We start from the raw sequence: 21438 nt of genomic DNA, 5'->3' as shown, positions 1-21438 counted from the left end.
TATAAAGTCCCAACTCCAAAGTCCACAAAATGTGAGGGGGGATCCATTGTGGCCGGCTCGCGAGGCTATGATCGTCACCACCTACGTCATCAACACAAGCCTCGATACGCGCTTCACAAACATCTTCCTGTATTACTCGACACACGCTTCGAAGCTTCGACACAAAAGGACACATCACTAGTAAGTGTACGTCGTTACATCCCACCGCTGGTTAATTCTCCAATTGAATGGGTCTGGCATGTGGTTCTTCGTCTTCTTTTCATACACAGTTGAAATGGGGACATCTGGTGACCAACAAAAGCTACTGCAACATTATGCAGTTTGTGACAACACCATGGACTGTGTATAAAGGGCAACACCCACCTGAGGGCCCTTGTGTCACTTGATATAGGGCTTTAACGCCACAAACCAGTTAGAACACTGTACCAAAGGCAAGGCAAGATCACATTGAACCTACATGAACAAAGAAACAACCGGATTAGTGTTCTCCCTGAACTAGAAGTTGGATCACTGAGTACACAGAGCAATTAAAGAGCCTGCTCAATAGTCCAGAACCAGAGTAGTTCTTTTCTGAGGTTTTTACTTTTTCTAAATGTATATTATTATGATTGTTTAACATACATAATCAGTTTATGCTGTGTCTTTTTACCGTGTATTTTACTTTACACATAATATGCTCTATGTTATCTGTCACTTTTAACTACTGTATTAATTGTGTGTATTATTTTATTACTAACAGTCCACAGTTCCCTGTACGATGATGAACCTCGAGTAATACCGACTGGGCATTTACAATTCTTCATTTCATGTTCGAAAAAATTTGAAAATCCAAGTGACTGTCAATCAAGGAGAAGTCATTTTAAAAAAGGCACATTCTGAAATTGCATGTCAGCGCTGACATCAATTGAGATGTAACTCTGCATGATGTTCAAAGCTCAAGTAAACCTACCTCTATGAACCTGATGTTTTCATGTTGCATAACACACACACACACACACACACACACACACACACACACACACACACACACACACACACACACACACACACACACACACACACATATTTTAGTTTCTCTTTACTCTTTTCACATCCGTTGCATTTTCACTCTTATATTTCTGTCATTTTGTAATGCGACCTTTTAACTCTTGTCTATTGTTTGCCTTCAGTTCCTCATTTGTGTTTATCATTATTATCGAGTTATTATACATTATTATTATCAAGTTATTATTATTATTATCATCGTTGTTGTTATTATTATTACCCAATACCCATAGACACACCTGTGTTTGATTTCTAAAAGTTATGGTATTTTACATGTTTTTACTGACATGTTTCATATTTACATCACACAGGAAAGAGATGAAGATGGACAGTATTTAACACCGTGTTGGAAATCTGAACAGTGTGAAGAAGAACCACCCGTGGAAGTCGCACTAGTGAGTTATTTATGCAACGACAGTTTGGGGCCCACGTCACTGGTTCCACAGTGGGCTGATCCAACGCTGCTCTTCCGGTGGAGACGTGGCTCTGTGCTGCTGCCATATTGACGCTAGCTAGCTAACAACCACACAACGAGAAGTCAGCTGCACAATCGCTCCTTGTTATTCCAGAGTGATACGAAATCCCCTCAAAGCGAGACACGCGAGAGACCGAAGACCGTCCTACCATAGCGAGGGACCAAAATGGTGAGTTATTTCCCTGCCTGTTATCGGGCCTTGCGATTATCATAACATTGGCTAACCTGGCGAGAAGCTAAAGCTAGTTGGGTCTCAGCTAGCTAGCTTCTCTAGGAGGAGAAGTACAGACGCTTCACTCCGTCGGGTTGACAGGTTCAACTCACTACTTACACGCTAAAGTGAGACACACGAACCGTCGTTTCGTTGCCCAGCTGAACTTGTAGTGAATGGCCGACGCTGAATGTGCTGATACGGCTGACGTTAACTAGCGCTACAAGCTAGCGCTGAGGTTAGCTCCTGTCATTAGCCGGATCCGGGCTAAACCTGCCAGACTGTCCCCAGCCAGACTACACCGTGCTGCTGTTAACCAGAGACGTGTGTATGCTGGTATAATTATTATCATCACTTGTATTATTACAGTTGTTGCTCGTTAACTTCACGTTGAGATACAGTACACTCGGTGTCTGTCATTCCCAGCTTCAGCCATTGTCAACGTGGAATTAATGCAGCAACCACCATTCAAGATTGTGGTGATGCAAAATGGGTTTTACGACTAGTCAGACATGAGCACAACTTAAAAACGACCTTACTGCTGCTGGATCGCAGTTGCATGTTACAGACATACACGTTGTCTTTGCTCATAGTGGATCTGCCATCTACTTTCATAGTCACCATTCTCATCTACTTTAGTTGTAATGTAAGTTTTAATGTTATTTAGTGTGTTGCACACAGAGTTCCTCAACCCTCATGGGTTCATAACTTTCTATCCATGGTTGTTTTTTTTCACAAAGATCTGCTTTTACAAAGGGTCCTCCCCGAGCCAGATAGTTTAACATAAATAGAGGACGTTAGCTCAGAAGATCATCCCTTATGTCTTGTTGACAGCACAATAGAGCAAGATGTGAACCTTATTCTAAATTTCACAAAATGCACACAACAAACATAATTTGGCAACACTTTCTCTCACCTGAAACAACAAACGTTTGTGGCATCCAGAGTTTAGGTAAAATGATGATTCATCACCTTTATTGTTAAGTTCCTGTAGACATATAGTTTACTTCTGCCTTTTGGTCTCATTTGTACTCTCACACTGTGACTGTCCAATATATATATATATTTTTTAACTTAAGGTCTGTAGACAAAGTAATCATGATTTCTCATCGCCTGCAGGTGCTGTTGGCAGCGGCGGTGTGCACCAAGGCCGGGAAGGCCATTGTATCGCGGCAGTTTGTGGAAATGACCCGGACTCGTGTAGAGGGTCTCCTGGCTGCATTCCCCAAACTGATGAACACAGGCAAACAGCACACCTTTGTGGAAACAGACAGTGTTCGCTATGTGTATCAGCCTCTTGAGAAACTCTACATGGTCCTCATCACCACCAAGAACAGCAACATCCTTGAGGACCTGGAGACGCTCAGACTCTTCTCCCGCGTGGTAAGAAACAATGTCATCTATCTGTATATTTCTGACAAATCTGTCAGATATTCCAACAGATTATACATATTTAACATTATCTACATTTGAAACATTTGTAAAATAGATTACAATCTGCTGCTGTAATCTTTCAATCTAATTTCATAAAAGTTGAGGATAATTTTTTTCTAATCTTAATTTCACTTTTAGCTTTGATCATGTTTCCCATACTGCTTGACTCGCATAGATACTTGTTCCAAAATTATTTTTTAAAAAAAAGGAAAAACTGTTTGTCAGAGACAAATGTACATCAGTTGATCAACGTTTACACCCTGTAAATGTCTTGTTTAATCATTTGGTCCAGCTAGTTGTATTGTGACAACCTGAATTTATGTCTACAGTGATACAGCAAACACTTGTGCACTGCCTTCCTCTTTCATTTTCTGATACAAATGTTGGTAGCACAGGAAATGTGACACAGTTGAGACTTGGTTGATGTTTTGAGCAAGAAGTTAATTTTTTCTACCCGGTCACTCCAACACCTAGTGATTGCTGGTAGATTAGTGCAGGTGTGTGATCTTTGATAAACTAAAAGCTTGAGGCTGAACAAAAGCAAATGCCTGACACTATTTGAAATACATTGAATTTGAATCTAATGACATCAGATGCAGGACCTCTCCACTTGCAGCATCCAAATGAAAGATGGGTGGCGTCACCGCATGTTAAGAATCAGGGTGCACAGCCACACAAGCTATTTTCAGACATGAATATTGGATCTAGACTTTCTTCAGAGGTTGCCTCCTGTCTTGGAGGTCTGGCACTTAGATCACGAGGCGCTGCTGCCTGTGATATGAGCCTGAGAAGAAAACACATGGGTAGTCTTACCAGAATGAATGCAACCCCCAGTGACGTTATCATCTGCATCAGTTATTTAGGTGAGCTATTCTGACTCTGGCTTCGGGGGTGGAGGCTTGTCCACGGTGGGCACAGATGACTTAGTGGATTGAGCCACAATGGACCCACATTAACAAGCTGTTGCGCTGGGTGTGAGGCCCAACTTTTCCCTGCCATAGCCCACAGGTTTGATGTGTAATGGGGAGAGAGAATGGGTGAAGACACAGCAAAGGATGAGCCAGCAGGCACCATACTTTGAATTGTGCTCCACCGGTTAATTAATTACAGATTTGAAATCTCAAGAAGACAGACCATTAAATCAGCAAAACAAAATGACTCACCACTAATGGCTGATATGTTTGGTCAAGCTGCCCAATTGTTGTTGATGTTCATTTCAATATGTTCTCACTCTATTTATCCTTTTGAATGAATAAACTTAGATTACATCCAAAATGTAAAAACGTTTTTCATAAGTAAAGGAGGATTTAGCAGATTAAAGTTCACTACTGCTATAATGGATTTACGTTTTTTTTTTTCTTTAGGAGGTTAGGGACCAGCTATCAAGCACCATATTCATTTCTTTCTCATCTTTTGTTGTTCTGCTTGTTTAGCTCATGAGATTTAATGTCAGTAGTTGGCGGTAATTGGCTGTGGATTTGCTAGGGACTCTAGTAAGTGGGTAGGGACCCAATCAGGCTCGTAAAGCTAATTAGTGTTGAAAAGGAAATAAACGACTATGGTCATTCCCTACACATAACTTTATTCATGTTAGTAACTAAATTAAATATTTCTGAAACAACATGACACTCTCAGAGTATCATTGGTTTAAAAGTTGCTGTTTGTTAAATGTTAAATACATTTAATGTGCATGGATTATTCTCTAGTGTTGGCTTGTTAGCCAGTAGAACACTGACACTATGGTGAATATTTACAGTGTTTTTTGAACATCTTGTTCAACTTGTTTCTTTGTGACTTCAATGACAAGGAGTTTGCTTTAAGTATTAGTTAAGGCCAATTGGGTTTGTTGAAATGATAAATGTAAAGATTACATTAACCAACATAAGATAAAAACGTACCAGCTTGTTAATGTCTGGATATGGACTGCTTATGTCAGCTAGTGTGCAATTCGTGTGGATGCATATATATATAATCGTACAGAATATCTGTTTATATTAGTGAAGACTAAGAATAGAGCTGAGACATGGACCATGCATGGAGCATAGTGAGTGGATTTGGATGAGAGAGATAGAATGTTGAACAGTGTGAACACAACAGCGGCTGTACAACATTTCTGTTAAGCAAACCTAGATTAGACCTTGTTGGCTTGTGGACTGTCCACAGGAAATAAAGAAATATGTTTTTTTTAAGTTATTCTAAAAGTACACATCTCTTCCTCACTGCAGTGTTAACATGTTTGCCCTGATTCAAGTTATTGATATCAATCTCTTTTCCCCCTACCTTTTCAGATCCCAGAATACTGTCGTGTGCTGGAGGAGAGTGAAATATCAGAGCACTGTTTTGACCTGATCTTTGCCTTCGATGAGATTGTGGCATTAGGCTACAGAGAGAACGTCAACCTGGCTCAGATCCGCACCTTCACAGAGATGGACTCCCACGAGGAGAAGGTGTTCCGTGCTGTCAGAGAGGTGAGAGATAAAATGAGATTCACGATTCGCAATTGGGTCATTATAGTCGGGGTTCGTACGGTCATGGAAAACCTGGAAAAGTCATGGAATTTTAAAATGTGTTTTTTCAGGCCTGGAAAAGTCATGGAAAAAAATAATCTGAGCCTAGAGCCTGAGCTAGCCTGAGTCCAGAACATGTGGACATGCTGACATTCTTACATTACAACACACATGTCTAACTGACGTTTGAGTCGGATTTTGAGCTGGACACCATTGTTTCTTATACTTTAAACATGTTGCACTTTAACTCGGTTAATATGCAGACCTAACTTTTTTATTTTGATAAGGGGTTAAATAGAAAGTTTGATATCTTTTTGAGTTGCACTGCTGACTTAACTTATAAGCCCTCTTTTTTATTTATTTTTATTGCTGTAAAAATAGTTGCTAGTTTAAACCTACAGTTTTTACATTTTGTTTTGTGCTGCATTATATGACATACAGTTTGTTGTCAAAATAAAATTAACTGAAATGAAACGGTCAATTTGAATTTTTTGGAGGAAAATTAATTGTTTCGATTAATCAACTAATCGATAAAATAGTCGTCCGATTAATCGATAGAAAAATAGTCGTTAGTGGCAGCCCTAGTTTGAATACTACATTTTGTCACTTTTTCGCGTATACACAGAGACTTCACGAAATGTTCGCTCATGGAAATTTGGTTTAAAGTTATGAAAAGTCATGGAAATCTATTGGTCAAAATGTGTATGAACCCTGATAGTGACATTCTCAGGGGATAATACACAGAAATGTAATTATGTGCATTTGCAAGCATTAATATAGTTTATATTTTATACTTAGGCAATTTCATGTATTTATCACGTACAAGAGTACTGTAAACATCAGTGAAGGGGGACATGTGTCTCTCGGTTGTTCTAACAACTTCTACCTGACCATACTACACAGACCCAAGAAAGAGAGGCCAAGGCAGAGATGAGGAGGAAGGCCAAGGAGCTGCAACAGGCTAGACGAGACGCTGAGCGCTCCGGAAAGAAGGTGCCTGCTTTTGGCGGCTTCGGCAGCGCTGGCATGACCAGTATCTCCTCAGGGTCCATCATCACAGACACCATCGTCGAGCCGGAGAAACCCAAGATCACACCCAGTACAGCCAGGTACAGCTGGGAGAAGTACACAAATGAACATTGTTTTTTTTGGTTTGCATTACAATGGACAAACTTTGTAGTTTGGCAAATATTGATGAAGCCTTTTTTTTTTTATTTAATTTTTCAGATCAAGTGGACCCAGTAAGGCTCTGAAACTGGGCGCTAAAGGAAAAGAGGTGGACAACTTTGTTGACAAGCTGAAGTCTGAGGGTGAAACCATCATGTCCAACACAGGAAAGAGAGGCTCAGATGTATCCAAGGTTCTTCCTCCGCCAGTCAATGTGGAGAGGTACAAACACACCAGAGACTGTATATGAAATTCTGATATCTTTTGCTGTCCTGACTTAAATGAAGGGGGCTTCGGAGTGTATATCCTGTCTATTATAAAAATAAATAATAAAGATACTTAGGATTGTTTTAATTATGTAAGATTAATATCTGACCATGCAGCTCACAGTTTGAATGTGTTTTTACCCTAGTGTACATCTGCGTGTGGAGGAGAAGATCTCGCTGACTTGTGGTCGTGACGGTGGCCTACAGAACATGGAGTTGCTGGGCATGGTGACACTCCGAGTCATGGACGACAAGAATGGACGCATTCGCCTCATTCTCAATAATAATGACAACAAAGGGTTGCAGCTGCAAGTAGGTCAACACAAATGTTAATTTGATTTGAAAACAAGAATGTTGGAGGAAATCATAAAAGTTATTTTTTGAAATACCTGTTACTATTGCTGTAGTTTATATTTATTTATCAGTTCGGTACTAACAGCCACTATTATGTCCGGTGTACATACAGTGGATCACATGAGTTCTGGGTGATAACCTTGCGTCTCTATCTTCTCTGCTCAGACACATCCCAATGTGGACAAGAAGTTGTTTACAGCGGAGTCCGTGATTGGCCTGAAAAATCCAGAGAAGTCCTTCCCTCTCAACAACGATGTTGGCGTGCTTAAGTGGAGACTACAGACCACAGACGAGGCCCTCATACCTCTAACCAGTACGTCCTAACATGTGCTTGACTTAAGGAGTAAAGTTTAAATGATGCCACTCTTATTTATTTCTGTAGATAATCTGAGCACTATGCTACACATGTACTGTGACACCTTTACACAGTTCACACATGTATTTGTATGGCCAATATCATAATAAACTAACCTCTATAACTCTACTGCTGCACAACATCCTCTGTTTGCCCTGATGGCCACAGTTCACTACAGGGGCTTTGATACTGCCATAACCAATATAGTATAACTGAGCAGTCTCCTGCTGCTGTCTCACCCTCTTCATATTTCTCTCACAGTAAACTGCTGGCCTTCAGAGAGTGCTACTGGCTGTGATGTCAACATTGAGTATGAGCTGCAGGAGGATAGTCTTGAGCTCAATGACGTGGTCATCAGCATCCCTGTACCGTAAGTACATCCACTTCACAAATGTTTACGCTCCCCAGTGTTGGGAAGGATACTTTCAAAACGTATTCCGTTACAGAATACAGAATACATGCACAAAAATGTAATCTGTAACGTATTCCATTACATTAACTAATCTGAGTAACGTATTCTGAATACTTGGAATACTTCCGGTTTGTATTGCATTTTTTAAGTGTATGATTGCGGCGTTGTTATAGTCAGTGGAGCAGCAGCAGTTTAAACTCTCTCTCCACCGATGCTGCGGGCCCGCTGGATGTCCGGCTCCCATCCACTCCCACCTCTGTGCGGGTCTCACCGGAGGCTGAACCCCCCCCTGCGCCAAGGCTGCCTCGCGCCGTGCAGCGATCGTTTCGGCGTCGGGTCTATTTTTTGCGCTTGACGCGAGCATATCGCTCCAGGAAACACACTGAAAAAGGATTTTAAACGATATTGATGACATATTTTATATGATATAAATGATAAAGCATGCATCCCATAGTTTGTATTCCCCTTCTGTTGTCCTGGAGTTTTAAATAAAGAGAGGGGGGGGGCGGCGGAGAATACGTAATTTACCCTCGACACCCGACATTGAACGGAGCAAACAGCGGAGAAGTTCTTGAAGATGGATGACATTAAATTGGGACGCTGTTGCAGTTAATGTTGGAGCAACAAGTGACCATATGCTTTTATACTACTGGGTCAACGGGTGATATTATTTTAGCGTCGCTTCAGCGTCCGGTGTGAACCCTGCATGCCTCGCTGGTCTCCTGCAGAGCCATGACAGCGGAGCTCTGGAAGCGCAGGTCGGTCTTCTCTCACCAGGCGCTGGAAGGGCAGCTTGCGGATCAGCAGCTCCGTAGATTTCTGGTAGCGACGGAACTCTCTCAGAGCCTCGGTCCCGGGCCTGTAACGGTCCCGAGCGGGTAGCGGTGAGGCTTCTTCACGCCGCCGGGGTCCGGGCGCTCTTACGGCAGCCCTGGTCTCCAGCTGCTTCCTGGGGGCTTTGCCTCCGGTGGATTTACGAGACAGTGATTAAACTCGTGAAACAGAGAAGTACCGTCATGTAATCCACTGATTTCAACAATGTAACTGTATTCTGAATACCATCTATTTAATTTGTAACTGTAACGGAATACAGTTACTCATAATTTGTATTCTAAATACGTAACGCCGTTACATGTATTCCGTTACTCCCCAACACTGACGCTCCCACTGTCTTTTGCTGATGGGTTGCAAACTTCATCATATCTGGCTACAGAGTTCGTTGATTTTGAATTCAAAACAACAAAGACTAGAAAATGATCTTCTTTTGTCATTTAGCTTTATTGATTTTTATAATGCATCCATAACAAAGATCCATAGATACATGTTTTGGGATACCTTGTCTTATTTAGATGCATTTTCAATTAAAAATGTCTGTTCCTCTGCAGGTCTGGGGTGGGAGCTCCAGTTATTGGTGATTTGGACGGCGAGTACAAACATGACAGCAGGCGAAACATCCTTGAGTGGTGCTTACCTGTCATTGATTCCAACAACAAGACCGGTAGCCTGGAGTTTAGCATCGCCGGTCAGCCCAATGACTTCTTTCCTGTCAACGTGTCCTTTGTGTCCAAGCGCAACTACTGTGACATCCAGGTGGGTTACTGATCAGAAATGTATCCTGTCAGGAGTTTCTGTGTGTTTGGTCGCAATCCCTTTTTCACCAATGTCTTCATGAATGTTTCTATCGTGTGAGTTGTGGTGCCGAAGACAGTTTAAACTGAGTTGAGATCTCAAACGTTTTCAATTTAGGCTCCAAAAGTCTGAATGTGTATGGCTCTAAAATGATTTCAGCTGTTGGCTAACCCTTATGGCACCCTATGGACATTTTTTCTAAATGTATGCAAAAATGAATGCATATGGCGTGAACATTTCCAAAAGTGTGTATTTTTTTGTGGAATTTAAAAACGTCAACCTTTTTCCTTTGATGTTTCCCTGTGTAAAAAAAAAGAAGTCCTTTCAGCACCTTCGTGGCAAAAAATGCCCCATTGAAACTCACTATAACTGCCATATATGCCCCTGTCCTGGCCAAATGTCTTTGGGTTGTCCGTACATACGTACATCCCATTCCCTTGAATGTGATATCTCAAGAATGCCTAAAGGGATTATCAAAAGTTTTGTGCAAACATCCACTTTAGCTTGGATTTCATCTTGTTAGTCAAAGGTCAAGGTCACTGTGGCATCGCAAAGTATGTTTATGTTTGATATGTTCTTGAGGGTATGTCTTCAAATTTGGTACAAACTTTCACTTCAACTAAAAATAGGCGGTTATACAACCACAGTGTGGTAACTCGTTTTAAATGTGACACTACACCACAAAAAGTATTGCAAAACCATCCAAAAGAAACTGATTGTGTTCATTGATGATAAACTTCTTAAACTCTGTTAATTAACTTCCTTTTTTCCCCTAGGTTACCAAAGTGACTCAAGTGGATGGCGACATCTCCACTAAATTTTCTTCAGAAACCTCCTTCGTTGTCGACAAATACGAAATCCTGTAAAATATTCAGAAAACGACAAAATCTAAAAAAAAAAAAATCACCAACAAAAAAGTTCTATGCTACAGAGAAAGATTGAAGATTTCTTGCCTGCCCACCCTGTATACTATTTCAAAGACTGTGTACATCGACAGGACGACATCAGGCCTCCGGTCGAGGCCTCTTCCTGTGGTGGAGCAGAGCAGCGTGGTGTATTTATATGTTTGTATGAGAGAGGATCATCTATATATAGAGTTAATTGAACAGGTAAAACCATCAAGCCCACACAAAAAAAAGAAAACTACACTGATGCTGTTGTGTTGGCCAACCAGAGCAGTAAAGACAACTTTAGACAAGTAGAGGATGACTGGGGGAACAGCAGTGGCCATCCTGCATCAGTCTGCCATGTGGTAGAGAGAGAGAGAGAGAGGGAGAGACCACGGACCTGAGGCCACTGTATCAGTCTCCAACAGAAAGAGCTGGTAGTGATCATCCTCCACAAACTCTCCTTCTCACTCACATTGCAATGGTTCATCAAATCTTAAATGGGGTTCTTGCTTTCTGTTATCCATAGTAACTGCAGCATTGTAGCTGTCTCAATCATTATAAGCCTGTTGCTCTTTAATTTGTTAAACTATTGTGATTTGCTCTAATGATCTGACTTCCAATTTCTTTGTTTTTCTTTCTTGTGAGAAGTTTGATTTTTCAGTTTTTGTAGGGAGGTAACACATTGGTTCTTCGCTGAAAAGCTAAATATGGCTTAGTGCTAAACATCCTTTATGTACTCTCTGTGGTTATCATCAGCAAAATTGTCCTTTTATTTCTAACTTTGATATTTTTTACTGTTTGCTGTATAATTTGTCAATGTTTATCATTAATTTGGATATTGAAATTTGACAGTGAAGAGCAGGACTTTGTAAGGGAGCCTCAGCTGCAGGGCAAAGAGAATTACCAGTAAATATATTGGACTTTCGCATCAATTGAATGTTCTGACTTTTTTGTAACATGAGTGCAACCACTTCTCACTTTGTCAGAAGGAAACGTGGCCATGTTTCATTCTGCTCCATTTAAGTCCACTAGTCAGCCCTTAGATACGTCAGAATGAAAAGTTCTTTGAACACAGCCCAGAAACAACACACAAGCAACTAATCTTACATCTGACACCCGACGCAAGGCGTTGTTGATCTGGAGTGGGTCTGAGTTGTTTTGATGGTAGAAATCCGGGCACAGCAGGAGAGCAGGGATCAGACTGTCAGCCTGATATTCAGCCCCACAGGTTCGAGGTAAGCAGAGAGACTACTGGAGCACTCGCAGTGAAGTCTGCTGCCGACAACCTCTGACCATCCACCCAGTCATCCTTTACTTACATTCTCACTGTACATCAATACTATTCAAAACAATGCTTTTCATCTTGGTTTCTTTTCCTTTTCTTTGTCATTTGTACTCCCCAAATTACAATTTGACAGTGGATGTGGGGTTGAAAATGGCTATTTTGAGCATTTTTAACTATAGTTCTGAAGGGGAATCTTAACATTCCAGTGTACAATTAGAAAAAAGAATCTTTAATGGAATAAAATGTATTATTGAAAATGTAAGTCTGACTTTTTTTTGTATTTGCCCCTGGGGGGAGTTGGTGACTTAAATAGCTTATCTTAATTAACACAAGGAATATCTAAAAATATCAAACTCAACAATCATAAATGCTGCTTTATTAAAGTGCAGTAGATGTGGATCTCCCTGACTGGGCCTCATGACAATCTTACTCCATGCAAGTATAGATTGATTTACTAGTCTATTTACAAATGTCTGAAGCATAGTATGTATATTATGATTGTCGATGCATCTCAATTTCCAGAAATTAGGCAAAATTTAAATTAAAACTAAAATACAATTTCTAAAATTTCTAGTACTGCAAAGGAGCACTGGGCGGACCCGAGCACAAGCATTTTCAAGAGTTGCATGCGTTTTGTCTGAAAAAAATAAATAATGATTGAGGAAATATTGACACAGAGCTGTCCAGGCTTGGACTCTGATCATGAGACAGAAGTTTGGTGGTGATAGCACAATGCACAGTGGATTTATGACAGTCTTCTTTGGCGAAAGGATGAACCTTCGCCGTACCTCAATGTTTACACGGTTTGAGGAAATGTCCCAATTCTGAGTGAGAGAGAGACATAAAGATTTCTTTAATCTATGACCACTGACACTGCAGGAGTGGAGTTGTTTATGTCTATGGTCCATGTATGTTCGCGATACAGAACATTGTGTTTTATTGGCGTGTAATCAAACTTTGATGCCATACCACGGTCACATCATGTGACGAAAAATCGATCTTTGAGTTTGTTTGTATCTCCATCTTGTTGTGATGACATTCATCTCAATTTGAAGTTGATCTGATGTAAGCCCTGGTACAAGTACCTCATAGTAAAAATGTGGAATATGGTCAAATCGATACATGTGTATCGTTTTTTGTGAAGATCGAGACAGTGCTTCTTATAAAAGTAAAATTAAGATAGTGATATTTTCTCCTGGTCAGGATAAAGTGTTTATTTTCCCCTTTTATTACGAGACTTGACAAAATAAGAGAGGCCCGATCCATGAGTGGGGACTGTTGGGCCTTGGTGCAGGTATGTTCTCTACTGAGTGGCATTCTAGTTAATAGAAATACTACAACAAAATAAGAGCACATGACAACAGGAGTTTATTTAGAGCTACAAACTTCTATTAACATGTTAAATTTGTGGAAGTTTTCACATCAATGAGACTATGAGATTTACTGGACACTGTGTGGTCTATATTGATTCGAGAATCATTACAGCCCTAATGAACACTAATCCACTCATATAATGAACCATAAAAGGGTTCTTCCAGCAGATGGAGCTGAATTAAAGAAAAACTCTGAGCTGGTAACAGATTTATCTTTGCATAGTTGAAGATGATCTTAACTGACTTAACAGCCAAAGTTTAATAGCGCTCGTAATCATCATATTCATTACTGGTGATGTTCGGGATCACCAGGGCAGCACCTCTCCACAAAAGCTCACAAACGACCCATGATCCTTTACACTCAGGCCACCGATCACAGACAACATGGAGGGAATCGTGTCCTCTGGACTCAATGGAGCCTGGAAAGACACAAAAACACACAAAAATAATGATGTGCACATGACCCAGGACACTATTGTAGAAAAGCTCTTGAATATTTGGAATGTTAAAGACAATTCTAAGTTCGATTTATGTTGTAAGAGCCGGAATATGTTGGGGATTTTAATTCTCACATATCTATATAAGAATTCTTTCTAATATTTTATAAGTATTCAAACAGAGTTGTTTGCATGATCTTGTTTAAATCAATCTTTCACTCTTTTTAAAGCAGAAAGCAGAGGCCCGTCTTCTGCTTTGTAATAATATATTTAACTCTATGTATAACACAGTCTTGGGATTCTTATTTATCAGGTATAATTACCGTATAGCTTAGGTTTTACAGATTTTACGTAAATGTGCTGCATTTGAAGATTCTCTCCAAAGGGCACTGAGATACTCTTTCTATCCCAGAGGATGATATGATTGAAACACAGTTTGTGTTCAGAAGTGACTGTCTGGGTCTTACCTGAGACCCCCCCATGTCGGTGTGGACCCAGCCTGGGTGCATGGCCAAACAGAGAATCCCATCAAGCCCGAGGTCTGTAGCCATACAGCGACTCACCATGTTTAGGGCACACTGAGGAGGCACATCAAACTACCATGAAGCCAAATGCTGCACTCATCCCACTATAGAGCAGTTTAACACATCAACACAGCAGCTGACACAACACCTTGGATGTCCTGTAGGGGTACTCTTTGACATTTGCAGTCTCCCCCCAGTTGAGCGCCACAGAGCCCAGCTGAGAGGAAATATTGATAACTGCTGCCCTCTGGATGCTCATGCTCCCTGAGCCGGCTGCTCCTCCTCTGGACGCAGCTGCTTTTAGCAGAGGGAGGAAGGCCTGGGTACAGACGGAGGAAAAAACATATACATTACATTTTTTATTATAAACATGATATTTGAGACCAAAACACAACACATGTATAGATATTAAGTTATAAGGAGATCATGACTAAAGCGTTCACTGCCAGAGTCAACCATACATAACACTGTTTGGAAACAGACTGTCAGTGGAGGCATAATTTTATAATTTCAGAGAGAATGGCAGAACTCTCCATACAGACTTTTCTAAAAACAACATATAATATAATTTAAAGCATTTCAGTCCACGTTAAAGTTTTACAGTGAAGCCTTAAGGTTGCAATTACTTTTATTTATTTCCTTTTTTATTTAACTTTCAAATTTAAAACATTTTTTTTATAAATAATTATGAGTGCCATTTTTCTCAGTTGAGCCCCTGCCCCCCAAAAGCACAAAGCCTATTAATAAACATTACCTTGGTGATCATTAGAGGAGCCACAGCGTTGGTGCGGAAGTTTTCTACCATCTTGTCGGCTGTAACAGTGTGAAAGTCACTCCTAACATTAATCCCTGCATTGTTGATCAGGCAGTTGAGACCCTCTTCTTGCACCAGCCGGCTCACCTCCTCTACACATGTATCTATGCTCTCCTGGCTCAGTACATCTGGAAAAAGAGACATCAACACTGGACATCAGCAAAAGCACGGACAAAATATAAAGAAAAGTGGAATATATCCTGAGGAAAGTAAATTAATACTTCAAACAGGTAATTGTTTATGTCGCTTGAGACACATGTACATATTATGTTCCATTTCTATATAATTTATACAAATAACTTCATTTGTATTGTAGGGAGCCCCCCAGGGGACACGGGGGGAAAAAAATGATGGGTGACAAAAAAAAAAAAAAAAAAGGACGGACGGACTTTCTCGAGAAAGTTTAGGACAATGTACATCCGGCGGAGCACCACAGAGCAGGGAAGCTGAGGCTGAGCGGCTGCGGGGTCAGCCGCCTTACTCGCGGAAGTGGGCGACTGTGCATCGATACAGAGACATAACAGGATCGTTCGTCCTGTGTGTGTCGGAGTCTGCTTCCGCCTCACTTCCCTCTGTCCCCCGCTCACTTTACACGTTAACAATAAACACCAGCACTGATCACAAGTTATTAGGACACCTTCAGGACTGATGTTTACTTTGTGTTTGTTTGAGCTCATGAAACACATGTTTAAACACCGTGTGCACGTAGTCCCCCGCTCCACACAACACGAGCAGAACGTGACGCGCACAGTACCGGACCGTCAGCGTTAAAGTGACGGAGCGATCCGAAGTCATGATCGGTCATCATCGGATAATAACAAATAAATACATGTGATCGTCAGTTTTAGAGAAGAGGAACAGAGACAAGCATACACCCCCCCCAACACACACACACACACACACACACACACACACACACACACACACACACACACACACACACACACACACACACACACACACACACACACACACACACACACACACACACACACACACACACACACACACACACACACACACACACACACACACACACACACACACACACACACACACACACACACACACACACACACACAGTCTCCCATGACAGACCCTGCAGTCAGAAAGTATCTCGAGATAATTATCCCGAGATCTCGAGAAAGTCCGTCCTTTTTTTTTTTTTTTTACCCATCATTTTTTTCCCCCATGTCCCCTGGGGGGCTCCGTAGTATTGCACTTATCTCAACAAGGTTACAAAGTGCTTCACAAAATCAATGGGAAACACTTAATGAACTAAAATAAAAGGTTTTCGGACCCTAAAAATCCTAGAGAAACAACAGTTCTCACAATGAGCAGCATTTTGGCGACTGTGAAGAAAATGTGGAGTGAAAGAAGACATGGAAGCCAAATAGACCAAAATCTCAAATTGGCCAATCAACGGAAAAACTGTTTTTGCATGTAGTCTCCTGCCATAAACAGTAACTGCATCATATTGGTTGTAGGCTCCTAATTTAATAACTACTCATTAGTTTGTTATTTGCCTATATATCATTATCAATACATGATACAGACAGCCCTCCCTCAAATGTTAGTTGTTGTCACCATCAGTTATATTGTGTGTGTTGTACAGGAAAAATGACTTAGTGTAGTGAAAAATAACTAAGTGTGGTTCAAACCTATTTTATAGTTGAAGAGACTTTTTGCATACATGTCTAAGACTCCATGACCTGAAACCTGTAGGACCTTTCTATATAACCATTTATCCTTTCCATTACTTATTAACTGTCCAAAGAACCCAATGGAAATGTATGCAAATCATTGATTCCTGTGCTTTAGTTCTGGTCGTAAACTACGCCTACAGAACCAGTCTGAACTGGCTCAGGAAAACAGCCTTGTTCTCCCATGTAAGATCCTTACATTCGATTGTTCTCGATCCTCACGCTGAGATCCCTGTGACTCACTGTGTTGATCCTTTCTGCAGAAAGCCCCAATTAAAACATGTAGGTGAATTTGGTGTTCCAGCCGCTTGTATTTACAGATTTCCATCAGTGTGTTATTTTAAATATATACTAGTAACTAGTAGCATAGTAAACAAGCACATAATGGCCTATTTTCCTTTGCTGTTGCTGCTCTTGTGATAAACCAAGTGAATACTAAAGAAGACCATGGTCTCTGTGAACGGTTCAGTATTCAACAATTGTGAGGGTGCGAGTATAAAACAAATATATTGTTAAGCAAGTCAGAGATATGATACTGTATTTCACTTTTATTTTATAAATTATTATGGAAAGTGCCCTTTTCTCACTTGAGCCCTTGTCCCCCAAAATGTCTGAGCACGTCCCTGATAACATTTACTATGTGATTCTTATTACTATTCACATTAGTTCTGTCTCTTACCCAGAGGGATGATGTGGATGTTGGGATGTTTCAGAGCCAGATCCTGAAGTTTCTGAGGATCAAAAACCAATCCAGTTACAGGGAATAAAAACAGATTAACACCGGTGGTTTCTGTGACTTCATCCCGGTACATGTTGCACCCTCAGCCCGGTGCAGACCCATGTTTGACCCGGTGTCACAGCTCCACACACTCGGCGGATAATCAGTTAGTTTAGAGGGTGTTTGCCTTGGCGCCGTCGGGGTTCCGGGTCGTGGCTAGAATCTTCCCCGGGGGGAAGCCTCCTCCAGCCAGGCTGTCGACCATCTGCAGCCCGATCCCGCGGCTGGCTCCGGTCACCAGCACCGAGCCGCACTGTCCGAAGCTCCTGGCCCCGCTCATCGCTGACTGACTGGGTGCTGGAGTCGATGCAGCGGAGGCTCCCTCTGCTTCCAGACAGTATCAGTGTCTGGCGAGACACTCCTCCGGCTAGTGGAGTCACCACGGTCACATGACACACGGTCTGCTGTTAAGAAGTGCATGGTGCAATTGGCACTAATATCCACCCAACAACAGAGATCTCAGAAACGGCTGAGAATCCTTCCCATTATTTAGACAGCTTCTCTCTGATCACCCGTGATCAGTTTACCAAATAATCTCAGGTTCTAAACCAACAACCTGTATCTTAGGTCCGATTCCAACTAAATTACTTAAAGAAATTCTGCCCCTAATAGATAATTCGTTACTTAACACAATCAATCTGTCATTATCATCAGGTTATGTACCACAGTCTTTTAAAATTGCTGTAATCAAACCCCTACTCAAAAAACCCACCCTAGACCCAGAGGTTTTAGCAAATGACAGGCCAATATCTAATCTCCCCTTCCTGTCTAAAATCTTAGAAAAAGTTGTAGCCAATCAGCTGTGTGACTTTCTCCAGGAAAATAATATATATGAAGACTTTCAGTCTGGGTTTAGAACCAATCACAGCACAGAGACAGCCCTGGTAAAAGTCACTAATGACCTTCTAATAGCTTCAGATCAGGGACTTGTGTCTGTCCTCGTTCTTTTAGATCTCAGTGCAGCCTTCGACACAATTGACCATAGCATTTTATTACAGAGACTAGAACAGTTAATTAACATTAAAGGAACGGCCCTAAACTGGTTTAAATCTTATTTTTCTGATCGCTCCCAATTCGTACAAATTAATGATGAGTCATCTGTGCGCACCAAAGTTAACCATGGTGTTCCACAGGGGTCTGTGCTCGGCCCAATTTTATTCTTATTATATATGCTTTCACTAGGAAACATTATCAGGACACACTCGGTAAATTTCCACTGCTACGCGGATGACACCCAGTTATATTTGTCAATAAAACCTGATCAAAGTAATCAATTAACTAAACTTCGAGCATGTCTCAAGGACATAAAAACCTGGATGACCCGCAATTTTCTCTTATTAAACTCAGATAAAACTGAGGTTATAATACTCGGCCCTAAACACCTTAGAGAAACATTATCTAATGATATAGCTGCGCTAGACGACATTGCCCTTGCTTCCAATGAAACAGTCAGGAACTTGGGAGTGATCTTCGATCCTGATTTGTCCTTTAATAGTCACTTAAAACAAATTTCTAGGACCGACTTTTTCCACTTGCGTTATATCTCAAAAATCAGACATGTCCTTTCGCAAAACGCCTTTGTTACATCGAGACTGGACTATTGTAATTCATTATTATCAGGCTCCAGCAGTAAGTCGTTAAAGACTCTGCAGCTTGTCCAAAATGCCGCAGCACGTGTCCTGACGAGAACCAAGAAAAGAGAGCACATTTCTCCAGTATTAGCATCGCTACACTGGCTTCCTGTTAAATCAAGAATATAATTTAAAATTCTCCTCCTCACCTTCAAGGCCCTTAATGATATGGCACCTTTTTACCTTAAAGAGATGTTAATACCATATCATCCTACTAGAGCACTCCGATCTCAGAATTCAGGTTTACTTGTCGTCCCTAAAGTCTCTAAAAGTAGAGTAGGAGCCAGAGCCTTTAGCCATCAAGCCCCACTGCTGTGGAATAATCTCTCACTTTCAGTTCGGGAAGCAGACAGGCTCTGTTCGTTTAAGAGTAGACTGAAAACCTTCCTTTTTGATAAAGCTTATAGTTAGAGCTAATTAGTGCGGCAGATGACGCTAAAACGCACAGGGAATTTATGACAAATGACACACGGAGCTTCTCTTTCCTGCTTCTCCTTCCTCTTCTCCATACTTATCACATCAAAGTAATTCTTATCTCATCAGTACATGTTACTAACTTGACCCCTTTCCCGGAGTTTCTGTGCCCATGGATTAGGATCTGTGGATCGCGTGTCGGAGGTCGCAATGGTGGATCCAGTTTGGTGGATTCTGTATCGTGCCAGCTGATCGTAGTGGTAATGGAGGATCCTTTGTCGCGTTGGCATCGGATGATGGTGGACCACGACCGAGGCGGCAGCTGATAATGGATTCTAACTGGCGGCAGTGGACAATGACTGTGGACTATAGTGGATCCCATCCTGATGCTGGATCGTGATCTTGCTGGCTGCTGACCAGAGACTATGATTGCAGCAGGACTGCTTCACACATAGTATTGAAAAATGTTTACCCTCATCGATGCTGCTAAAAACTTTAATCCTGATGATGTTTTCCTACACTTGACATCTATTGCACTTCAGTCCGTCCTGGGAGAGGGATCACTCACATGTGGCTCTCTCTGAGGTTTCTACATATTTTTACCTGTTAAAAAGGTTTTTAGTAGTTTTCCTCACTCTTGTTGAGGGTTAAGGACAGAGGATGTCACACCATGTTAAAGCCCTATGAGACGAATTGTGATTTGTGAATGTGGGCTATACAAATAAACTTGATTGATTGATGGTGACTTGGTCAACAACAAGCGGCATTATCCCGGGCTGAGCGAGGAAGTCAATACGGAAGTGCAAAAAGCTGCAGTTCCCTGGGTGGCCACTGGAGGCTGGCTCCAAGAAGAATTAAACATGTTTACAGCATGGTTCAAAAAATGGTATTAGTCTCAATCACTTAGGTCTTCCTTCATGCCAACTCTGAGGGGGGGACAGTTTTTCTAACCCGCTGGTTTAAATTATATAGACGTATTTAATGTCACATCCGCATTTTAAGAGCAGCTGTTAAAAGTAGCATTACGTCTCCTAAAGCTCTTTATTCAGAGTATTGGTGTTAATGTGTTGTAACGTGTTACAGTAAAAACTAAACTTGTCTGCTACATTCAGTTTTTACATCGTTAATCTTAGGCAGACTTTACTGAATTATTGTGTGGACATATAAGTGGACATGCAGAATAATGTATTTTTTACAACAGTCAACTTTTCTGCCGTTAAAAAGAGGCATGAAAACGGTCAACTTTTCTGCCGTTAAAAAGGTGCATGAAAACGGTCAACTTTTCTGCCGTTAAAAAGAGGCATGAAAACTTACAACTTTTCTGCCGTTAAAAAGCGGCATGAAAACGGTCAACTTTTCTGCCCTTAAAAAGTGTTAGGAATTTCAAACTTTTAACTATAGGTTGTGTCTGAAAGAACTCTTTATAATAAAGCTAGAGGTAGTTTTAGCTAGATATAATGCACATACAAATTAATTTAATAACCGTTGCTGTTTAGTGCCAATAATGTATCTTTTAGTTGTCCTCATAATTAACTTCTTGGATATTAAAGCATATTTTCATTAGCTGTATTCAACATCAGACAGAATTCAAGGAGCTGTCCTTTCTGGGGCAAAGTCAGTATGACATTGTTTAGTTTCGAGGATGCGAATGTTTACACATTCACAGTCAAGATTGTTTTGATGGAGCAGACACACACAATAATAGGTTCTCAAACCATAATGGCACTGACTCTTT

General features: G+C 41.0%; 2 protein-coding genes across 2 annotated transcripts; one reads left to right on the top strand and one right to left on the bottom strand.

Moving 5' to 3' along the window:
- Positions 1 to 1511: 1511 nt before the first annotated feature.
- On the top strand, positions 1512 to 12291 carry LOC133003204 (coatomer subunit delta). The gene is made up of 10 exons (XM_061072852.1): positions 1512 to 1688; positions 2850 to 3113; positions 5453 to 5632; positions 6575 to 6780; positions 6899 to 7060; positions 7251 to 7416; positions 7624 to 7771; positions 8075 to 8183; positions 9611 to 9815; positions 10631 to 12291. Exons 1-10 carry the CDS (start codon positions 1686 to 1688, stop codon positions 10718 to 10720), a joined length of 1533 nt encoding a protein of 510 aa, XP_060928835.1. The 5' UTR covers positions 1512 to 1685; the 3' UTR covers positions 10721 to 12291.
- Positions 12292 to 13432: 1141 nt separating this feature from the next.
- On the bottom strand, positions 13433 to 17973 carry LOC133003774 (C-signal-like). The gene is made up of 6 exons (XM_061073585.1): positions 17786 to 17973; positions 17560 to 17611; positions 15118 to 15305; positions 14512 to 14682; positions 14307 to 14417; positions 13433 to 13821 (listed from the first exon to the last, which is right to left on the bottom strand). The coding sequence occupies exons 1-6, from the start codon at positions 17936 to 17938 to the stop codon at positions 13708 to 13710; spliced, it is 789 nt and encodes a 262-aa protein (XP_060929568.1). The 5' UTR covers positions 17939 to 17973; the 3' UTR covers positions 13433 to 13707.
- Between the last annotated feature and the right edge of the window lie 3465 nt (positions 17974 to 21438).

Source organism: Limanda limanda, chromosome 6 (genome assembly GCF_963576545.1).
Source record: "Limanda limanda chromosome 6, fLimLim1.1, whole genome shotgun sequence".
In the NCBI taxonomy this organism is placed as follows: domain Eukaryota; kingdom Metazoa; phylum Chordata; class Actinopteri; order Pleuronectiformes; family Pleuronectidae; genus Limanda; species Limanda limanda.
Note: the sequence above shows the minus strand (reverse complement) of the source record. Positions and strands in the feature narration are given on the sequence as shown.